The sequence below is a fragment of the Hirundo rustica genome, chromosome 11 (assembly GCF_015227805.2).
Source record: "Hirundo rustica isolate bHirRus1 chromosome 11, bHirRus1.pri.v3, whole genome shotgun sequence".
In the NCBI taxonomy this organism is placed as follows: Eukaryota; Metazoa; Chordata; class Aves; order Passeriformes; family Hirundinidae; genus Hirundo; species Hirundo rustica.
The window spans coordinates 10,986,412-11,010,653 of NC_053460.1; the positions used below are offsets into that span (position 1 = coordinate 10,986,412).

Consider the following 24,242-nt stretch of genomic DNA (forward strand, 5'->3'; position numbering starts at 1 on the left):
CATCAACAAGAAAAGTCACCATTGTCACAAAAAACAAAACTGGAAAGCAACACAAGTGTTTTGAGATTAGAACGTGAAACACACTTGCACTACAGAGGACAAGATCTGTGTGTACTTAGCAACAAAAGCCATTTAATTCAGGAGAGCTCTTTTATTCTGGTAATAATTTTATCATTTGAAAATATGCACTGCTATAAAATGATTGAAGAGCTGTAAATCATCATGCACAATGAAAACCATTTCAAAGGTTGTCCAGCATTTACAAAAAAAGGGAAAAGCCTTTTGCAAGCTGAAAATACTGCTCCCCCTGAGTGGGATGGAACGCAGATAAAACATCCTAAACGAATATATATCCTCTCACCAATGCCTCACAGACCTATCCATCTAGGATAAGAAATTTTTAACTGACAAACATATAGGAGAAGGTGGAAAGGAAAACCCTGAGGCCACCACGTATTTAAAACCTGAAGATTTTATTTAGAAAAATACGAGCGAATGCAAAGCAATGCAATGCTGTCTTGAGTCTGCACAGAGGGAGCTCCAGGGTATCTGCTGCTGCTAATGGCTTTGCCAAGCAGCAGCCGAGTGCAGGGAACGAGCCTCCTGTCAGTTCCCTGCTGCTTCACACAACCCTGTGGGCAGCAGGGAAAGTGGCAGGAATCACCTCAAATTCACACCACTGCTGCTGCCTGCAAAAGCCATTAGCAGCAGCAGCAGGTATGGGCCCTGGTGGTGCTCACACCGCAGAGCTGGCCCGGAAAAATACTCAGGGAACAGATCAGACAACAGCTGCAGAATTCCCCACACATGCCCTGATCCACAGCCAGGGGAGCATCTTTTTGGCACTGTTCAAGGGAATTTGACATGCTGTCTCACAGGAGTACAAGGTACCCTACGCATATCTGAATGATTTCTTAGTTAAACAGTGTAAAAGCAGTCAAGTTACCTGGCAATACCAAGAATCAGAATCATGACAGCATCTTTCCAATACCAACATTACTCTGCTGAATAGGCTTTTCATAGAAAGGCATTTCCTCCAACACTTTGTTGTGGTTGCACAGGACACGCATTTGAAGACTTTGACTGACATAACAGTCTGTCCCCCAGCAAGGACAAACCATCATCCTCAACGTAAAGATGTCAGGTTTTTTTCCTCTAAGGCCTAAACCCATTTTCATCTGCTCCACAACTACAAATAATTCCTTTACATCCTCTGCATATCACTACAAAGGAAAGCCCGAGGAGAAGGTCAGTTTAACACTGAAACTGCTTCTACCTCCTAGAAAACCATCCCAAATCCTGCCTTATCTGTTCCAATAGAAAAACAGGGCTTCCACTCTAAGAACACCTTTCCTACAGTAGGTATGGCCATTCACAGTAGAGTAACATTACTTTCAATTCCGTGCGTGCACAAAACTTTTCAGACTATCTCTCCAAAGTTGCACCCATTCTTGACACATTCTAGGAACTGACAATGCTTTTCTCTGAGATTTTAACAGGCCACACATTTGTGATCAAATAATACAAGGCAATTTATTGAAATAATGTTTTGCACTTGTGGATCTACTGATCACTTAGATTAGCTTCTGCTAAGAGCTAAATTATGACCCTATGAATCTCACAACAGAAAGCTAAGGTTTACATCTGCAATGCCTTGAGTGATTCTTTCACTCCTGCTGGTAGCAGTAAAACCTGCAGGGTGATGCTCAGACGAAGTACTGTCTGCCTTGAGAGCCTAACAAGTTCTTGACAGTCTACCTCTGGAAATCAATATGACCTTGACATCAACTGCACTAAAAGCAGCTAAAATTACCCACTTGGAAACTTGATCTCCATGCATTACTACATCAACATCACCTTTGTTCATGTTTATTACTAAACAGGGCATCTCTTTGTGCGTGTCAAGTCACCAAAACAATATTAATATCAGAACCATACCACAAATAAATAAATTGCATGACTTAGAATAATCAATAGTTTAGGTACTTCATCCAAATTAGCTTCTCGTTTTTTCACATTATAATTACATGAAAATTTAAAAACTTCATTTGCTAGTTCTAACTCACTACAGTGAAAAATCTTAAAAGTATATCCATTCATTATTTGAATGATAAAATTGTATTTAGCATTGCAACTTTAAAAAAACCCACAGAGCATGAACTCAACTCAGTGACTTCTGAATTCCATACTAGCACTATGAATTTCTTTCCTTCCTCTAGAACAGTCTGCAAAAATAAGTCCTCTAGTGACTTTTAATGGTGTTTTTGTAATGAAAAAGTTTACTTAAAAACCAAAAACTCACAGCCCTGACAGAGTCCATCTGTAGAAGATTACTTAAAATATCCATGTGTGTCACCCCATGTGCATGGCAGAAAGGCATCTCCCTTGCTGCATGGCAATCCCAGCAAAAGATGTAGTTTTCTTTAGACAATAAACTGAGATGAGATTTTCAGTTCATCTGGCGCCTTCTGCACAACTAATGGGAAGATCATCTAAATATGCAACACGGTTTCTTTTCTCCAGAGACAACGCCCTCCGGAGTTTCCTTCTGAACTGCTTTTTACTTTCCTGTTCAACAGTTGCCCCACACAGTCTGCTGGGATTGCTTCACAAAGCCAAGAGCACAGGCAAAAGAAGATCTGTGGGGTTCTATCGTTTTTCCATTCTCTTTCGTGCATATATGGAATGATTAAGAGAGCCAATGAAGTATTCCAAATTGTGGTTCTTTCAATATGATGATAATATACTTCCTTCTTTTTCTAGCTTATTATAACTGCTAATGAATATCTCACTGTTTAATGGACACAGAATTTCAAGACACACATTTATGAAATCTAACCCAAATTAAAATAGACGTGCTACAGATATATATATTTTTAATCTATCAGGTGAGAGTATCTTTTTCATCTTCCATACTTATTATCTATAATGGCTGACAAATACAGTACTGTGGCTAGATAACAGGTTTTTATCTGTGTAACAGTCACTTCAGAACATACATCTGTGATTTGGGATGTAAATGTGGTTTATGCCTCACAAGGCATTTAGCACCATGCTTATAACCAAAATTTAAATTTCTGTGGAAATGAAAACACTAATGGAAAGGTCAGCAACCTCAAACCAGTCATGTTTCTAAGATGAAACATGCACCTGTTGGCATGTCACACTCTCTCTATATAGGGTGTTGTTTCACATCTCAGTGCTATAGAACCCACTAATAATATCACTAATCATGTTTTGCCACTAATATAGTGAACATACCATAGTTGTCGTTAGTAGGAGCTTCTTAACCAGTGACCTGCGTTATCATTTATGGGGGGAAGATCAAGTCATGTCCATGTAAGCAGCTGCCAGCCTGGGTGTGCTGCAAAGGCAGCAAGAGAAGTTACAGAATGAGTCTGCAGCACACATTTTGCTTCCATTTGGAAGAGATTGTTTGAAGAAAGTATTTTGGGGCTCAGTGCCAACTACAGTTCAAATCTTTTTCTGAATATTTAGTAGTGGTATGAAAACTGTGTGTAATTTGCACGGTGACTCTTAAAGGAGGCACTATGTAATGGAACATAATAAATTGCCAGGAAATGAAAGAAATTGAGAACTTCATCCTGCTTGCTCTGCCGAGCTGCTGCATTTAATGTGTTTCAGTTTTCAGTGGCTTGGTGTTCTGTGCCTATCATGTACCCACTTCTCTTGGGTTCCAGTCTGTAATGTAAGAGCTATTTGAAAAATGGCAGACAATGCCAACAAAACCCACTGCTTCAGGAAAACTCAGTGCTCTTTTCCCTCTGCAGGGCCAGAACTCCCTGAACTTACACTGGTCTAAGCCTGATGCAGGGCGCTCCTCATGGTGCACTGTGGCAGTATTGCTACGCTTACATGAGAAAACCATGGGCTCCTCTCTATGAAAAGGCACCTGGTGGATGCACCATTGAGTTATTAGGCTCAGACCAAATTCACAGTCATGACATACCTCTACTTTTAGATTTTCTTCTTTAATCTAAGGGTTAAAATGGTCCAGCAAAAAAACTTCTGTTTTTTTTCCTTGCATTATTGCCTAATCTTAACATTACAAATTTTGCAATTACTTGACTCCTTAAAAAACAGGGATGACTAAACTCTCTACTCTATAATAGGCAATTGAGGTTTCAGTTCACTGTTTGAAACAAGTCTTATGCAGGCATCTGGAATTAAGTCTGTAAAACACTTCATCAAATAGTTACGGAGAACAAAAAATTAAACAGATATTTCTGTTTTAAAAAGAGTAGTCATTAGGGTTCAAAATCCGCAGGTAAAGAATATATTGATCCACTAAAATCTATAATCATCCAACACCGTCTTGGATGGTACAGATAAGAATTTGCTTCTTCTGGAACACATACACATACATATGCCTGATTTTACAATTGCAAAAGTTTATTTAACATGTAAAGCCAGATAGCTTCTATCCCCAGCTTTTTTAAAATTACCTTTTAAACTCCAGAAAGACATAACATTAGCTGAAACTGCTCTAATTTAAGGTGACAAAATCCATTTAAATGATTATTTAAAGGTAAAATAATGAAGAATTGACTGCAGAGGTCTTCAGAACAGAAAACAAAATTGCAACGAACTCAGAATTAAACTGAATTTTCACAAGTTGCTGCTTACCCACCCATGTTCTATGTGACCACCATTTTTGGTGTGCCACTGAGAAAGTTATTTTCTCATGGGTTTTTTTCTTACCAACCAGAGAAGAAGACCAGAAGACAAAAACCCATCCAAGCTACCTTCAAAAAGAGCATCACATGAAGAGCTTTCTTTCCCCTTAATGCCAACATCCAAGGTAGCTTCAGCATGCGTGTCCCAATCACACTAAAAATCAGCACAGCATCCATGTCTGAGCAAGAAAAAGCAACAGGACCTTAATGGCCATTAGTTTGTCAGAATCTCAGTTCAGTGTTCCCTCTACATCTCTCATGGAAGTGGCCTTGTAAGAACACATTTTTATGATTGGAACAAAACCCACTTTCATCCTCAGGAAGTTTACTACTGTCACTACTTCCTTCCACTATTCCCCAGTTCTTCCACTCTCTCTCAGTTTGTTATCAGCCCAAATTCAGAAGACATTCTAGGTGTGAAGGGTTGTAAACTGCACAACCTATCCATGGTACTCTTCTGCTACTTGGAGGAGTCACTGAACCTGCTGAAGGGATGAAAGGAAGGGCAAGTGGGCAAGAACTCTTCAAAACCAGCAGGAAGCTGCCACCTTTTGTCCCAGTGCCTCACTTCTGCAAATGCCAACAGAAAGGAAAGACAGGCTAGGTCAGAGAAACAACCACACATTGAACAAAACAGAGGTAGCTTTTCTTCCACAGCATGCTTTAAGAGCCTAATTTACCAGATTCTGCTCACATTTTATAATACATTAAATGCAAAGGTAAAAACCTATTTAATTAGAAGGTAAGTGAACCAGCTTATTCAAAGTATGAAGGCCACTGGAAAAACACGCTGCTATGGATCATCATCTTGGTCAGTCCCCAGGAAACGATCCTATGATAATATTGGCAACCTTCTTTTTAATTTTTTTTCCTTCTTTTCAAATATGCATTTTCAGTGCTTGTTTGTAGCAGAACAATCAAGTATTGTTGACAAGATGACAGATGTGAAAAATAGGTATCATTTGATTAAGAGGAAAATACCAATCATGAAAGATCTTTAAATCAAAACAGATTGCATATTCAGAAAGATTAGCATGTAACATCTCTCTCTATAGTAATTTTATTCCCTAGAAGCAGTTAACTTTAAAAGTTTACTTAATCTTTGAACATGGCTTTTTTTTTTTGTAGTATTACTCAGTACCTTAGAGTATCCAAAATGTTTCCATCATTCATAATTTCAGTGAGACTAAAAAAAAAACCAGCACTTAACATTAAACCCAGCACTTAACACTAAAATATATATGACAGAAATTGGGAAAATTATTTTTAACATCAACAGCTGGGTAGTCACTAATATCAGTACTGACTGCACAGCTTATTTCCATTTAAATCAAAGAGGGGACATATTTCCTTCACTTCAGTTCAAAACAACTTACATTTTTTTTTGTTTCAGTTTCAATGAACTACTTTAGCAACTTTATACGCCAGAATCTTCAGTTCAAAAGAGTCCTTTAGCATATATGCTAACCTAATGAAACTACTTCCTTGAATCTAGTTTTGTCAATTTAATATTCATGAAAAAAACCTTCCCCCTAGTTAAGGAGTAAAACAGGATGCCTAAAGAAAAGGAATTTATCAAAAAGTGTGATGGTTCAAAATTAAGAAGTCCAAAGTTGGAGGATACTACTGGGGAACATAAGTTTGATTTCAGGCAAATGAAACACAAAAAGGAAAAAAAATAACCATTTTTCCCTTCTAGAGAAAGAGCATAGCATCCAAGAGCTTCACAGTAATAACTGTAAAATAAATTTTGGTGGGGAACAAACGGAAAACACTAAAAAAAAAGTTTCAAGATCAGTTTTGAAAAATTACTGCTATGGTTATATTTCTAACCTCAGCTGAGTCTGACTACTAGCAGGAGTGGCAGGAGTAGACCCACTGTAAAGGCCAAGAAAAGAGAAATTCCTGTCTTTAACATAGCTGAAGTCAGCAGAAACTGTCACCAACAGAGAGCAGAGGGACAGCATGGTTAGAGACCACAGGGTGCTGCCAAGGGCATCCCCAAGCACAGTCACGAGCAGGAGCCCCTCTGCACCTCTGTCCCCAACAAGCAAGGCTGGGTGACCATTTCTGAAATCTAAAATCACTCAAAGCCTGTACACATTTGCAGTTAAACCACATTAAGTCAGAAAGCACACTGGGCTGGCACCAGAAAACACATCTCTCGTGTGGTGTTGGGAGTTGATCAGATTTCAAACACTACATGATTGCAACGTCAAAGAATCCTCCAAAGGATGATATAAATAGGAGCTACAATACAGACACATCAAAATAAATTTGCCTAATCTATTTTAAAAATTGTTCTTACTGAACTCAAAGACAGTAAGACACATGTCTGGTTTTGTCACTCAGATGTTCCTTAAATAATTTACCTGCCTTCCCTGTGACAGCTTGAGTTCTGTAACAGCTGGTTTCTGCTTTTAAGAGTTCCGTGGACCAAAATTCGTGCTACAGCAGAGTTTACACATCAGGCTGAGCCATACCTAGGCCTCGTGGACAACTGCTGCAATGACTTAAAGATAAAAAACAATGCACTTGTACTGCATTTTCTCGTCTTTCTGAGGGATACAAACAGGTACTCGAAGCCATAGCAAGTTGCATGTCTGAAAAAGCACAAGAGCTATGCTTTTCTTTTGAATTTGTGTGAAATACTATCATTAAAAAAATAAGGTACAGTTAAAGAATTCCTTTTAATAATGCTTAAGATTATTTTAAAAACCTATCAGGACTATTTTGAAATGTTTCAAACTCTAAGAAAATACACACAAATCTCAGAAACACAGTATTTGCAACAGCTTTTTTAACACTAAGGCTAACTTCTTTTTTCTTTCCAAGATATAAACTAAATTGTGAGGTTATGAATGTATCTTAAAAGAGACCTTCCTGTCAATCTATGAAACTAATTCTGGTTTGCAATTCAACATGATGCTCAACAGCATTATGTACACATATATGATATGCTACTAACATTGAAATTATTTTTACATATAGGCTAACTCCTGAGCAGGCAGTATGTAAAAGAAGGGAACAATTTCAGGAGATACAAATTAAAATGCTTGCCTTCACAGTAAGATATCAAGAGAACAAAAAGCTCAAGTACAAATACAAGCCAAATAATCCACACAAAAGAAAACCTGCCACATTTATGAAAGAAAAGTCAATCTCTGCTACAAATTACACAGCTTTCAAAAATGTAAGACTTGTCATCTTTTTCTAGCCCAAAGCTACATTCCTAGCTTCATTTATCATGCTTACTGAAATCAGCACTAGAATTCTCAGTCTCATCATCCTAAGAAACCAACTAATTTATATTTATTAGCCTTAAGAGTTCCCAAATTCAATCCACTCAACGCCTGATGATAAACACACTTCGAAATCTGTGTAACCAGGAAATTGAGCAATTTTTTTTAAACTGATAATAAACAAAAAAAACAATACCTCTCCAGATGTAGGAGGCTGTTTGGCAGACAACGTGATGAAAATTATTTTGATCTATCTGTATATTTAGAAATAACATAATAGCTAAAAGAAACCGCGAAACCTGAGTGCACAAAACACGCAGACATCTGGACAAAAGCCGCGTGAATTCCAAATGTATCGGATTCTCTGGCTTCAATACCACACTACTGGTTAACAGCTTTACAAGTTCTGCTTTTTCAGTAATAACACTTCACTAACATAACTACATAAAGTGTTGATTTTCTACAAAATGTCTCAAGATAAATTGCTGCTCTGGAAGTTTTACAGGCAATGTGTGTTCTAAGCCACTCAAAAATGCAGAGTTCAGGTAAGAGTGTTACTTAAAGCAGGTTAGTGGTTACTGGAGCCAATGGACAGTCCCAAAACGAGTCCACTCTCACTCTCTTTGGATTTAAGGCTGTAGGCCCACACACAATTATTTTGCCTGTACTGCAGAAAATATTGCTTCCCACTCCTTCCTCTCTCACAGAATCACAGAGTGGCTGAGGTTGGAAGGGACCTCTGGAGATCAAGTAGTTCAAGCCCCTGTGACAGGCTGCAAAGGATGGTGTCCAGCCAGTTCTTGAACAGGAGACTCCAGAACCTCTCTGGGCAGCCTGTTCCAGAGCTCTGTCACCCTCACAGTAAAGCAGTTTTTCTTCATATTTAGATGGAAGCTCCTGTGTTTCAGTTTGTGCCACTTGTCCTGTCCCTGGGCACCACTGGAATGAGCCTGGCCCCATGCTCTTGACACCTTCAGGTATTTGTGTGCACTGACAAGCTCTCCTCCACTGTGTCTATGGAACATGATCCTGTGAAGAACTAATGCAGGACTTTTGTCTTCTGGAAAAACACCCTTGACAAAAAAAAGTGTGAAGTTTCTCCATACCTGAAGGAGGTTCCCAGTTCAGTTCATAGCCCAAACGCTGCATTAACATGAGACAGAAGAATAGGAGCATTTCTCTTAAACTGTTTTTTCCTGATAATTTATTATAGTTTAGGCATGTATTGAACTACAGCTTTAACAACCTATAGAATGGGTTGCTGTCTTTAAAAGACAATTTAACATGGATTTTATTTTCTCTTTTCTCTATAATTAGATACCACTTCTTCCACACACGAAGACTGCACAATTATATCTGTACTCTCACATTAATGAATTGCTTTATAATCTTTCAGTGTTAAGAAGACTCCTATTTCCAAACAGTTATTTAGATTATTCAACCACACTTACCCTGCATTATCATTAAAAAAATAATACCGACTTAACTCTTTATCAACTAGTTTCACCTTGCTATTTTACTCTGCAACTTGACCCAACCAGAAGCCTTATTCCTATGCCTGCCATCTATTAACTACTTTTTACAAAAATGCTTCTCTTTTGGCACATTTCAAAGACAATTATAGTAGTTATTTAATGAGTGTGCAATTATCTCAGGAAAAAATATTATATTATGACAATCATTAAAACAGCAAGTGCCTAATTTTAAAAGATGAAACATACACAAAGACTTGGACAGCCTAATTATTTGACAAGTGATGAATGTTGAGAGAGACCTTCTCAAGAAAGGTTTAAGCATTTGTGATAGCAAAAAGATCCAAAAAAATGTGAAAAAAATAATACTCAACAGAAATCACTAAGAAACTCATAAAGCATTTAAAACTGTAAAAGAGATACTCTGGCACATTTTCAGTGTTCTGAAATGCCCAGCGATTTTTGTCTTTCCCTTACTACAGAGTTTTATTTTGAAAGCAAAAACAGGGGAAATGGAAATGGTGGCAATAAAAATTATACTCATCCGTAAGTGTGTTACAAATTTATCTCAAAACCATGCACTTTCTTCCCCTAGTCTATGCAATTTTAAAAAATAAATCATATAAAAGGTTTATATAAAACATATATAATATATACAAAAGCAAATGCTTCACCCACATTCGACTATAAATAAAGCTATCAAAACATTGCTCTTTTAATGATTAATATGTTATTGGCAAAAAGCCATAGATTAATAATGAAAACATTATATTATATACAGCTGTAATTTAGAACTTCATTCCAGGAACTGCACTACTTAGGCTCAGAGATGCTGCCCTACTCTTCTCATTAACTCTGGGCAATTGACACAGCTTTGCCATATTTAGTCCCACCTGTTAGTGCAGGTCTTTCTCAAATCACAGAAATAAAGCAAAAATTCTGCAAAATATTGCACAAAGGTGGACTGTGGAAGGATTGTTTTCATTACTTCAGCATAGATGATAAACTTATTAGGTGCTGGGAATTCTGTTGCCTAACTGTGATGCAGAATTTAAATTCCTATGAGGAAGGTAAGAAACTTTCTTGAGGCACAAAAAACTAAATCCACTGCACACAACTTGTAGAAATGCTTAAAAAGAAACTTCAGATAAAGATTTACATTTGTTAATATGATGTCACCCATAAAATTGACCCTAATTAAAGGATATGCTTAATGGGAGGTAAACCAGCACTATTCAGCACTTTAGGAAGAATAATCCATTCTAGGGGTATGAAGGTTTTTTTACATGTCAAAATTACAAGGTATGATTTGCAATGAACCCAAATGCTTACTGGAACAGACATCTAGATTTCTAATCATAGAATCATTAAGGTTGGAAAAGACTCCCAAAATCATTAAGTCCAACTTCTGACTTTATGCAAAGGTGTGAGATGACGCAAAGTAGGATAGATTTTGAGATGTGTATTTTGTTATGCTCAGTCTCACTGAATATTGCACTGCTTCTCAAGTCACATGCATACAGCAGCACCATGATTTTAAAATCTTGTATTGTACCAACACTTGGGAGCCATAAGCTATAAACTTACTATGCAAAATAGCCAGTTTCCTTTACAGAGAAGTTCTATATAGTATGATCGATTCCTTAGTTTAAAATATTCCTTGTTACAGGCTTACTTAAATTAAATCATAGAGAATATAAGAAATACACTCTAATACTATAACTATACAATATAGTGTGTGTATGTCTGTATATACACACACATACACAGAAATCCTGTATCCTTTACCTTGATCTATCTTCCATAGCTGCATATATATATCAAGTAGCTGTCTGGTTTTAGATCTCCCACTTAGACAAGAAAGCACACCACTGCTTACTATATGTTTCTCTCATAAGAACTTCATAGTCCACGATTGTATATACAAGTAGAACAGCAACCAGGAGCAGGCTAAGAGTTTTACAAGTGGAGCAATCCAAGGGATACATGTCTACAATGAATTTAGAATTGTTAGAAGTGTGCCATCTGATACCACAGTCAGACATGAACAGCCTGTGACAATTCAAGACATCTCAGCAGCACATAAATCTAGGCTTGGATCTGGTGAGAGTTAATTCCCTCTCTGATGATAAGCTCATATATGAGGTTATGCCACTCTGATACAACACCACTCATCATCTACGAGGTTCAGACTTTGTCAAACTTTCAACAAGGGCGAGACAAATTCTTTCAAAAAAATTAGTGTCATCTATTTCTGTAAAAGAAGTGGTAGGACAGCTCAGGCTTGCAGGCATAAAAACACTTGCATGTTTCAAACCAGTTTTTACACAAGTTCATGAATACACTGAATTGTCGGGTTAGATGCCAAGCCTTTAGTCACAAAAATGAAAAAAAAAATTAATTATGTGATTTAAGACCTAAGACTACCACCTTATCCTACAGCACTTCATATTATTAATGAAATACTATTTTTCATCAGTATATTTTTCATTTTCATATTATTTTTAATCTCAATTCCTCTGCTTTCATGTGTGCAGCCAGAAGACATTAGAACACTCCTTACAAAATAACATACACAGTGAGACAGCTGTAATCTTCTCTAAGGACAGTTTATACTTAAGATTATCTTTCCGAAAGTTTATATTTCACATTATTTTTCCAACAGTTTATACTTTACATTATCTTTTCAACTTCCTTTTTCTCCTAACGATGTAAAACATGTTGAAGCCTTTTTTATCCTTCTGCAAAGCACATACATTATTTAGCCTTAGCAAACTCAAACCAGTTTTATTTAAGTGGAGTTAAAAGATCAGAAGTCTTGTATTAGTCAAAGCTAAGGCTACAGGAGTCTTCAGCATTTTTCCACTTTACTTTCTGTTCTCAAACTAACTCTGATGAAAAATGCATGATGTAAAATTAAGGGTGCAATTTATTTACAATTCTGATCTAATTACAGCAGAAAGCATATTAGCACCATAAGACAGTCTTTTTAATTCTGCAGCATTATTACACCAAACAGATTGTATTAATTTTTAAATTAATTTCCATCAAAAGAATAACCATACAAGTAAAAATGTTATGAGTATGCTTGCTCTCAGATACTGAAACAAGTATTTAATGCTCTTCCTTAATTTAAATAATCCCAGTCTGACTACAGTTAAAGATCTCTGGTTGCCTAATATTGAGTCTGTTCCAATACCTACAGTTCCCTAACTATTTCATAAAATAAAGTTATTCTTTTTGAGAAAACATCAACCATTATCAAACTGAAACTGTTGAAAAAACCCTAAATTCACTACCAATTGTTTCCTCAGTATGTACTAAAGCCAGCATGAAACACTGTCTTGTTAAAAAATTAAAAGCTCACCTTAACTACTACATATGAAACTTGTCAAAACCCCTTCCCAACTGACTCCTACCTAAAGCCAACCAGTTTCAGGAAGATCAAAATTCCTTCCTCCTTTCCCCTACCTTTTTTCTCCCTGCTTAAACTGCACACATTTGTAAAAAGCTCTAACAGAACCAACTCATCTTGAACTTGAAATTCTAAAAAGAGATCAAAGAATAGAAGTGAGAATTACAACTAAAGCCCCTCTTAGAATTGTAGTCAGTCAAAAGACAGATCTGAAACATTTCAGTAATTGCCATACTATTCATATTACATACTCCACTGGTTTAAAGAGGCTTCTACATTGTTTGCTTCTGTCAATCCCCCATCTGCACATTCCTCAACAGTTTGACAGCTACCAGTTCACAACCAGTTTCTGAAGGAAACATTAAACATCTGTCTGACCAGATAAACTCAAGGTCAGAATCCAGTTTATACTATTTATTGCATACCCCAAAATAATAAAATCCAAACCAAGCAGTTTTATAACTATCTGGTTTCTGGCTGTTTCATTTTGAAGAGGAAAAACATTAAAAATTTAAATACTGCGAAGTTGCTTTGTTTTCACACCACAATAAAAACAAAACCAAACCCCTAAACTTTAAAGGCTCTCCACAGATCTCAAACTTTCCCTCTATTCCTTGTTGCAAAGCAAAGTGCTAAAAATGATGTCAGTGAGATCGAAGCAAGTCTGAAAAGGTTCTGACAAATACAACACAAAAGTCACAGCACCAGAAGGTTTTATTAGACCTGTTTTTCATTGCCAGGCTTATATCCCACATGCTCCTCAAAAATGATACTAATCCCTGGGTTTCTTACCACCCCCACTTTTCCTGGAATCCATTTCCTCTTCACCCTCACCCCAAGCACACTCGGAGAGCCCAAGAGCCTGCGGAGCCCTGTTCCCAAGCTGTGGTGCTGCTGCCTGGCAGGGAATGGGGCACTTCTCCCACGGCAGGACTGCACACACAGGATCACCTTCCCCTGCCAGCTCCTGGACCCTGTGTCTTCAGGGAGCTCTGACAAGCTGCTTGGGTGCACCCTCTTATGGGTTTTTAGACAGAGAAAGGGAAAGAAAGGAAATGTTTATCAAAACCAACAGATTGCATCTGCTGTATCATTCAGTTAATCAAGCTCATCTCAACCACACTGCTGGATATCTGTGTTCCATTAACATCATACAATTTACAGAAAAAGTTTCACTGGCAGGAATTGACAATTACACGCTCCATAAACATAAGCAGAAGTTGTAATGGAGAAGCAATCTGCTGAACCAAGACCAAAGATTAAGCGTGTTAAACCCTTATCTCTACGCTAATGATCTTAAATTATCAGGAGGGAAAAGAAAAATGCTACATTGTCTCCTTCACAGGACTGTATCCTACAAACTAAGTAGAAGCAAAAGTCAGTAGTTAAGGTCCTTGCCTTTGCAATATTTTTTTTGCCAGAAAGACAGCGTTTTATATTCTCAGGCAGAGAGAATATTAGTAGGAATAATACAGAAGTGACAGTTAGAAGTAATGGCCTTTTTCAAGCTGTCTGCTTTAAATGTATGTTTGATGTCAGAGTTGCTTCCATTTTGAAATGCACAGATTGAAAATTAGAAAACAGTTTTTATGTCATCTTGTCCTCCTCATGGAGGGCGCAAATACTTGCAGTAGATGTGCACGTTATACCAAAACAACTGCTGAGTTTTTTGGTTTAGCCCAAAGTAACAAAATCCAACATATAGACAGCTTTTTATATGTTCTCTATTATTATTGATCACATCAAAACCAAGAATAATTAGTGTGTATTTTTAGGCAATGAGCATGAGCACAAATACAGAAATCAAAGGACAGACCAACAACATAACCACTGCAATTCTTGCAGGAAATCAGCCACACAAACCTTTCCAAAGGTCTTAAAGCATGTTTCTGTAAGTACTTTTCAAGCCATTATATTTGCACCAAAATCATAAACCAGTAAATTTTCTCTGCTATACTTCAGAAAAACAAGCAGCAGAAGGAGCAACACCATTTTATCTGAATAAGATCATGTGGTCTTGCTTTCTGCTGTGATTGGAAAACAGAAGAAAGCAATGTTTGCATCAACTCGTTAGGGTTTTTTTTTTCCTCCTAAACTACAATTCTTCAGGGTCAAATAACAGCTCAGAGACTTCAGTTATCGTGCTTTGACTCAAGCACCAGTCACTATTATTCATTTCACCCGGATCAACCAAATCAGACAGTTCAAACCCGCACTCCCCAATCCCTACATACCTGTCCTTGTAAGGTCGCACGACTTCTGCCTTGCAGGTGCTGATTAGAAACTGAAGAATGCCAAGGATGGGGCTGAGTTTGAGACGGTGGCCGAACGAGTTCGGATGACGGCGTCACTTGCTGTGGGCTTATGTGGTGTTCTAGGTCATGCTCTAAAACATGGCTTGTGCTATCCTGAACAAATGCAGAGTCATCGAACTGCGGCAGAAGGTCTTCCTGCAGGAGGTCATCTGGGTCAAGTCCTGTGAACGGTTCACTGTGAGTCTCCACTTGATGAAGTAAGTTGTCATCTAAAGATGTAAAACCGTTGCTTTCAATAGGGTCGGTGAAATGGCTTATCTGAGAAGCAGAACTAGTGGAAGCTGAAAAATTAATATTCACAGGAGAGAGTTTTGAACTACTAAAGTTGCCCTGAGGATGCGCAGAATGCAACATTTGAAAAGTACTCGAATTCAAAGGTGTACTAGGATTCAACATGTGCTCAGTTGTTTCTTGCTTGGTCCCTGTTTGAGATGTAAAGGCATCGCTTCCAGTGAAGTCAGAGATAGAGTGTGTCTGCTGGCTAGTAGAAAGAGCTGTTGTAGGCTGAAGAAGGCTAGTAGGAGAAATGTGGTTATTAGAGTAGGAATACGGAGATGAAAATTGTTGACTATTACTGACAGAACATGGAGTAATAGTTGGGGACTGTCCACCAAAATTTCCTTCTTGATTCCCACAAAAATGTATTGAAGCATTTGCAGTTTGAGAAAACTGTTGAACAGACAGAGGCTGCTGTGAAGTCGATGGATTAGAAACTGAAGGTGGGTGGTTAACACTGACTCTGAGGGAAGTAGACACGTTAACTTCCATGAAGTCTTTTGGCTGACTCAGAGCATCCTGCCCCGTGTTGTTCCTGCTCTGCTGCGGCCGTAGAGAGGCACACTGATGCTGTGGTTCATTAGCCTGAAATAAGGCAAAGTCATGGTGTGCTACAAAGCTTTTGTTTTGCTGCATAGACTGAGAGTGTCCTTGGTGAAAAGGGGACCCATTTTGATTCGAAACAGTTGTGGCAGTTTGATGACCCCACATAGGACTACCATCAGCCACATCTGGAAACATCCCATTGGACTGGTTTTGCGGATGAACTGGTGAACAATTGAACTGAGAGTGTGGCGATAAGACATTGTCAGCCGAGCTATTAAAAGACTGATTTACTGAGTGAAGCTTCAGTGAATCATACTGATTCAGCTGATCAAACTCACTCATCTTTTGTTGATTTTGAGCATCTTGCACATGATTCAGTGAGTCTATGTGCAAAGGTTCAAATTCTGCACCCAAATTCAATTCATCAACAAGTGAAACAGGTCCAGGTTGAACAAAGGCATCATCTGATAAACCTTCTAAGGTCTCACTAAAAAGATTGGCATCATCAAAAAAATCCATCATAGGATCAGTCATCTTGAGAGGTCTGTTCTGCTTTTGCTCTCAACTCCAAACGGAGTCAATTTTGTCTCTCTGCAGTGAACAGAAACAAATGACATCCAGCGGTCACCACTTTATCCAAGGCATGCCAACAGCCATTAGTGCTTCTGATGAAACATTCGTCTTCAGGTGTTAAAGCATCCTGAGGAAGAGGAGGGAGGGGGGGAAGAAAAGGAAAAATTTAATGACTCTTCTCATCCTTCCTTCCCCTTCCCAACACTTTGATACTTTGTTCATAACTTTAGCTAAACCACAAATCAAGTAAGCTTAAATGATGCGCTGTGCAGGGTTTGTAATTTTTGTCCTTTATAAAAATATGTCTTAAATGTAATGTTTTCATTTGTTTTATTCACTCAAAGCACAATTTTAGATTCTCCTTGGTTACATTCATTAAAACTACCAAATTGCATCAGAATTGCATTTTAGGGGGCCAGGATTAGAATTTGTTTATAGCAAAGAAATTATGTACTATGTGAGATGTATGTAATAAATCAGTATGATTAAAAAAACTTGAAAGGCTATAAACTACATTTAAGTCAAAACTTAATTTCATTTGGAAAAATTGGAATACTTTGTTTCTTCTATTTAAGTTGCTTTATACAAGTTCCTGAGAAACTGTATTTTATCGTACTTAAGACATAACAGACTCTTCTTAGAAGGAAAGGCAAGAGAATGAATACAATGATACAAAGAAAACACAAAAAGAAAAAACTTTGGTTCAAAGGAATTTGCACACCTAGTTTTGAAACATTTGAAACTATTTATTCATATTGTCATTCAGTGATCACCAATTAACTGATTTGTAATGAGGGATCTAAGGAGAGTTGAAAAGAATGGTTAATTTAACTTTAGCCTAAAAACTCCCACATTTATAGTGTAATCAAAGAGAAAAGGAAATGACTGAAAATGTGTATCTGTGATAATGTACTTCCCCAGATAACTGGTAACCCTGTATAATAGGGAAGCAGCTACTTTAAATGAGCATCTTCATGGAATAATCATTCCTTTATCCTGTCAATACACACATCTAATTAAAAGAAAACAAACAAAAAAAACTAGATACAACTTTTAATTCCTGACCCTCCTATTAAAGCTCATCTTCAATTAAAATTCCTCATTAATGAATTTTCCTAAGAATAAAATAAGTATAGGATCCTTCCAGAAATGAACACCCTGTAAATCTGAAATATTCTCTGATGGAAAAGGTTCATGCTGAACCTACTAAGCCCAAAGTACTTCTTGGCAAGCTGATCAAAACCCATTCTGCATATACTCCTAGGCCACTGAGTGACTGTAGTCAGAATAAAGCCAGACTTAAATTCACAAACCTCCTTTAGGGTTCGAGTCTATGAGACTTCTGGTGTGTACAGAGAAAGGACAGATGGACCCTGCACCATCCTGAGAGACACTGATCAGGTATGGATTGGTGTGAGTACCAGTGAGGAGGAGAACTGGCATGATAAAAAAGAAGTGACAGAAGCTTAGGGAGATGACAACTTAGCACAGCAAAGCTGCTGTGGATCCCAGATTATACATGTGCAAGTTATTGCTTAAAGCTGGGATCTCCTAAAGTCCCAAGATAAAGAAAGCATTAATATCAATCAGACCTTATTGTCTTCTAACACTGATTGTCTACTTATGATTAAAAGCAACAGAACTATGACTTTCCCAGTAAGGAACACCTTCCAATAGATAACAAACAGCAGGATCCAGGTAGAGGGTTGGGATTATAACATTGCTAATATAGTGATATCTCATCCTAGTTTATCTCAACACAAAAGAGAGGTCAGGAGAGAGCGATTTTAGCTCTCTTTAGCTTCTCTCAGAAGAAAACCAATTCAAATTAAGTACAAGGAAAAAAATACCATAGACACAGAACAAATGTAATTCAAGATGGTAGCCATGGGTAAAACATTATGTTCCAGGCTGTCAAGGACTGCTGATAAAAATCTCAAGTTTGAAGCCTGTATCAGTAAGTTTATATACTGAGTCGGATCAATTTCTGCTAACTGGAAAAAACAGAGGGGAAAAAATCCATCTTTAGCAACATAGATACCAAGGATGTACAAGCATTAACTAGTATACATGCTCTTAACTATAGAAGCCTAGAACTACTCAGCATGACTAAAAGAACCCTGTGTTAAAAGTTACATACACTAGACAATCTCTTCATGTTTTATTGACAGTGTTCCTTTACAGTAAGGAAATGGAGAAAAGCTTGCAGAACAGCTGGAATTACTGCAGCGCACTCAGCTGACCTCACAGAAATTTGCTTCTTGGCTCAAAAACCAAGAAACATTTTCCATCTTCGTTTTTCCTACTTCCTTTCAGTATAAGGAAAACAAAAGAGGAAATAATGAACAAATAATATGAGCTCTCCTTCTAAAGCGCAAAGGTTTTATAACACAAATAAATCTTAGCAGATATAAATAGGAAATATAACCTGAAGATGTCAACTTCTCTTAAAGGATCCAAGCAAGTTGCATAGTACAGATGAATTTCCAAACTGAGAAATCTGAAGGCTAGATACATAAGAAACCTCTCCCAGCTAATTAGGCCAACATTAATTTATTATGAAGAAAGCTTCTATGTAAAGTGGAGATTGTGAAGTGACAAAAAACAAAACAAACAAACAAACAAAAAAATATCCCCACCAACCAACCACCCAAACCTCTTTTGGAAAGACTACTATAGACAGCCTGAACACAAGTCTGTTGCAAAGAGAATTTGGGGTTTGACGAGGGAAGTCTTCAAACAAACCATAAGTTTGGGAAAATTTGCCCATAGTCTTCAAGGAAACTTCATGTCTGTCTTATACCAGAAGAAAAGGAAAACATCTATTTTACAGAATACATAAAAAAACCTGAACTCATACTAAAACATAAGGGAACAGATATCAAATTTCACTCTGAAAACATGAAGTGGGGGTAACAGTAAAAGGAATATAATAAAAAAATCTGATGTGTTTTATTTCATTCTATATTTATTTTGTGGCATTTTTGACTGCTTTTGCTGAAGTGACAACAGAAAAGATGTTATTCTAGTTATAAGCAAGTAAATCAGGTGGAGCTTAAGCACATTACCACGATATCCACACTTTCAAACTTCGATACACGAGGCAGCACTGCTTCACATGACTGATGTGTGACAGTACCAAAGATAGGAGAAATCAGTGACTTCGGTGGCCATTTTTCTCAAAAGAAGTTGAAACCATTGCTATTCAGAAAAATAACAGAAGCCATCTCAGAGAGGAGCTGGGGACAAGTTAGCAACCTCAAGGAATTAAAACAAGTCATAAAAGCATGACATAACAGAAATCCAGACTATGGGAAAATGACACAGAGAGTCATCATTTAGGAAGAATTTTATATTATATGCTGGCAAAGGGTTTAGTTTTGGGGATTTTTTTGGGGGGAAGAATGCAACCAGGCATAACAAACAAGAAGTCTGCTAGAGACTGAAAAAAATCACTGTATTTACTAAATTCTATGTACCATGCAACAGCACAACAGCTTTGTAGCTTGCTCTGATTTGCCCATCTATTAGCAGATGGAATACTTTATCAAAAGAGGTGCATGGTAAAACCCAGATACTCAAAAAACTGTTCACTTCTGCACAATATCTAGAAATGAGACATTCTCTTCCCAATATTAAAAGACAATTACACTGTCATTACTTATCAGAATTTAACTAAAGCTTTGGCCAAGTTCAAAAAACTGAGTTAATTAAATAACACAAGTTACTTCCTGCTGATGCATCAATATAAATGATATTCTCTCATAGATTTAAAGATCAATGTACGCGTTCAATTTAAAAGGCACAGAGGGACATATTGCCTCAAAATCCCAGTAATACAGAAGACTGAAAAAGAAGATTTAGTAGGACTGTTTGTACTAGAGTGCCATGGTATCTATAGCTAAATATGGATTGAGAAGATGCATTTTCTTATTGTTATCACTAAAATTTGGATAAAACTTGGTTGAGTAGCCTGTTTGGGTAGTCCAAATAAAAACCCAATTGTGTGTGTGTATATATATATACACATTATTTTAGATTAAAATTACTTCTCATTGGTAATTTCTAGTTATTTTTGAGTAAAGAGCCATCCCTTTAGTAAAATCATACCCTCAACATAACTGTTTTGTTTAGAATTCTCTTTCTGTTATGGAGTTCACAGACATCATGCTAAATACTCAGAAGATCACTCAAGTATCTTGAATTTTAATTTGAAGATTATGAAGATTTAAAACATATGGGCTTAAACTAAATTCTCAGACCTGAGTTCCAGTCCATGGCTACAGTTTCAGCTCCAAGTAAGAGCAAAGAACTGGAGCACACTGGCTTGTGTGCTTGTCAGACTAATCACAGCAGTCTGTTACCACACCTACAGGGATCCTGCTTGCACCAAACACCCCATGTAACTGCTTCCCTTCCTCTACTCCCCGTGAGTACTACTCCAGACATGCACAAACTCCCTTCTTTCCCCTCTCCTCCTTTTGTGCAAGTAGCCTCTGAGAAATAAATATAACAAATGTAAATAAGAAAAAAAAAAAAAAAAAAAAAGAAAAAAAAAAAAAAAGGCCACATCAGTAGTTATCTATTTTTTAAGGTTGTTCATGGAATTTCAAGTCAGCCAACAATATAAACAACATTTTACTTGGGAAGAAAATCCATCTTCCAATGCAACTGAAGGCAAATTTCTACCATTCTCAACCATGTCTGCCTTCACTGTGAATAGGACAACTTCCTTCATGAAAACAGCTTTGCTTAAGCCGAATAGAGCAAAACCAGCCCAAAGAGAAAGTATTTCATAGAACTCTGTATAAAACAACATGGTATCAAAAAGCCCCACACAGCAATGCTTAGGCTACTTACTGTCCTTCATTAAGAGATCCATGTTAACATTAATTTTTAACTCAAGGTGACTTTATGAAGCCTCAAAATGATATTTCAGCAAGCTGTACTTAATACATGGAGAGAAGATATAAAAACAAATTCTGTAATGTATGAAGTAAACACAGCTTAAACATAGCTGTTTTCTTCAGACACCTACAAAACCTAAAAATACCGATAGCTTTTTGAAAAAATCATATTTTCTATAGAGTCTTTTGTGGTTTTTTTCCAATTGTTTTGAAGCGCAGGTGTGTGTAATACCACAAAGTTTCTTCAGACCAAGTAAGGTTTATGTTATTGAGAAGACGTGTTGTTTGTTTTGATTGCACAAAATTCAGACCCTTTGCTTTGGTTGCATTCCAAATTAGAATAATTTTCTTTCCAAAAATCCAAATTCAAAATATGTATGGCAAGACGCACAATTAAAGCCCATAGAACTGTGTGAGTATATATCTATATATCTATATCTGTATATCAGAGAATGACTCTCAAATCACAGACCAATTTATACATTTTTTTACCTCTATACCGCTGTTTCTCTATAATACTAAGAGTTAGTGATTTAAGTAGAGCATTAATATTTAGACATATGAATTCCAAAGTTTACTTATTAGCTTGGGTCAAAATTAAGAGCTAGCACAAGCACCTAATGAAACCTATACTGTAAAAGTTCCTGATAAAACTTTAAGACAAAAATAAGTTGCTGAAATCTTCTAAATTAAAAATATATCGCAAGATAGTTAAGAAAGTAGCCCAAGTCAAAATAAAAAATATTCTTACCCATGAATATAGAACACATCTCTTTAATGAAGAATTAAGAAGCTCAGAGATGTGTTTTAAATCCGGATGGATACCTCATCATCAGAGACCTGAAAATGAAGCATGTTAAACAAGTCACACAATAACCAGCTTCAGGAGTGTACATTCAAATGCAATATCTGAAACTGAAAAGCTCACTAGATACCATAAAACAAGAACACCAGAATGAATACACAAACATTAGTAGCTATGATTTTTTAAGTGTCTGGTAAATAGGTTCATGTTCATTTCATAGGACTACTAAAAATAACACAAGTCTACAAACCCCTTAGGATCAAGGGTAGTTTGTGCCACAAAACCAAAAGGTTTAGGCTAACTTTAAGACAGGATGTAAGTACTCAAAACCAACAACAGCAAAAAGAAAAGTTTTGAGGTTAGGTTTTAAACCTGTCAGAGAAACCCTGCACATGTCTTTTAACAACAGTGAGCTGTTCCACACTGACAGTGGACTTCAATGGGAACTGACACTGCCCTTTGGGGAGAGAAAACCTTCATGACAGTTTTATCCTGTTCCTTGTCTTGGCAGTAGGTAGAGGAGCTCAAATTCAAGAGGTTCTCTTTAATCTGAAAGAGGCTACAAAACATTACAAAGTTTAAGGGAAAATGTGCATGGGGGGGGTTCTAGGGCCACTGTGTAAAAGCCTCAAAGCACAAAAAACTGTCCTCTAACATTGAAAGGCAGACAGAAAATTTATATATGAACTGACATTCCACACCAGTGTGTTTTTCCATTTCAAAAATATGATTATTGTACCCAAGGCACCAAACATCCTCCAATTCCAATACATTCCTCTCTTCCTAAACAGTTTGGTGATGCCAAACTCTTAAACGCTTTTGCCAAACTATTAATGCAGACCAAACTTTGAACTTTCTTAGAAGATAACACGGTATATATTACTGCATTGAGAAGCAGATTTTAACACAATTATTTCCTCTCCCTACATTATCTGAAACAATGCTGTAGCATATGTGGAAGATATAAATTGGTTATAGCAACTACCAAATCCAGCAAAGTTCCAGGGAAAAAAAGAAACCTGGTACTAACTTGGCACATAGATTGCTACATTTATCCTCCTTCTATTTAGTAACTTCCCAAGACTTTTTCCGAGGTTCCTAAACTAAAATGTCTCTGCTCTACAATCAAAAGGACACTTAATGCAGAGAAGTGTCTTTCTAAAATTCATAAGAGACAAGCATATACGCAACTCATACCTAGGGGAAAGTTGCTAAAATACCTTTATTTTTGTTTGCCATTTATGTGAACTGATATTAATTTTGTATCAAAACAGACAGAAAACTTGCTCTAGATGTCCCCTTTTTCTGTACCAGAAATCCCATCATACAAATAGAGCTCCTGTCATGCACAAGCCCTCTTCACATCCAGGAATTAGAAAGGAGTTTGAAACTATTTAACTGTCAGGTCCTGTGCAATATTTTCATTTATTTTTTTGTTGTTGTTGTTCTCAATCTCTGCTTATTTAGAAGTTCTTTGTTGGATAAATAAAGTTAAAGCATAAAGATTTTACAATACACTAAATGAATAGAGGCATTCAAAAATTTATTATTTGAAAAAAGAAAAATTGAAAACTTACAAGCAAGTAACTTAGTCTACCTGTAAGAGTTCAACAGTAAAAAAAGAAACCTAATTCACCTGTAACTACCATATAAGACAAATGCTACCTTAAGTTCTTGGCTATCTAAAACAGCTGTGTATCCTTCCTCAACTGGATTGTTCTGGAATCCTCAAAATAAAGAGAAAAAAAAAATGTTTCTTACTCTTTATAACAGTGTCCACTTGCTTGAACAGCTTCCAATACAGAGACAAATTTGGAATACTTAAAAGTTCGAAAAGTCCTATACTGAAAGGAAGAAAAAACCCTATATGTAACTAGATATACATTCACCAGGTCTGCAATACAGTATTATAAAGGTGACATATAAAAAATACTTCCGACAGCAGGAGATTCCCTAATGATTATATGAATTACCAAAGAAATCCACACAAAAGG

At 36.9% G+C, this 24,242-nt stretch overlaps 1 protein-coding gene across 2 annotated transcripts in view; it reads right to left on the minus strand.

The window, feature by feature from the left end:
- The window catches only part of CHD9 (chromodomain helicase DNA binding protein 9), a 71,538-nt gene extending 54,958 nt beyond the window's left edge, over positions 1 to 16,580 (minus strand). For both annotated transcript variants that reach the window (XM_040075700.2, XM_040075699.2), the window contains exon 1: positions 15,061 to 16,580. In XM_040075700.2, the coding sequence (XP_039931634.1) occupies positions 15,061 to 16,497 (1,437 nt within the window). In that variant the 5' untranslated portion in view covers positions 16,498 to 16,580. The remainder of the gene's footprint in view (positions 1 to 15,060) is intronic.
- Between the last annotated feature and the right edge of the window lie 7,662 nt (positions 16,581 to 24,242).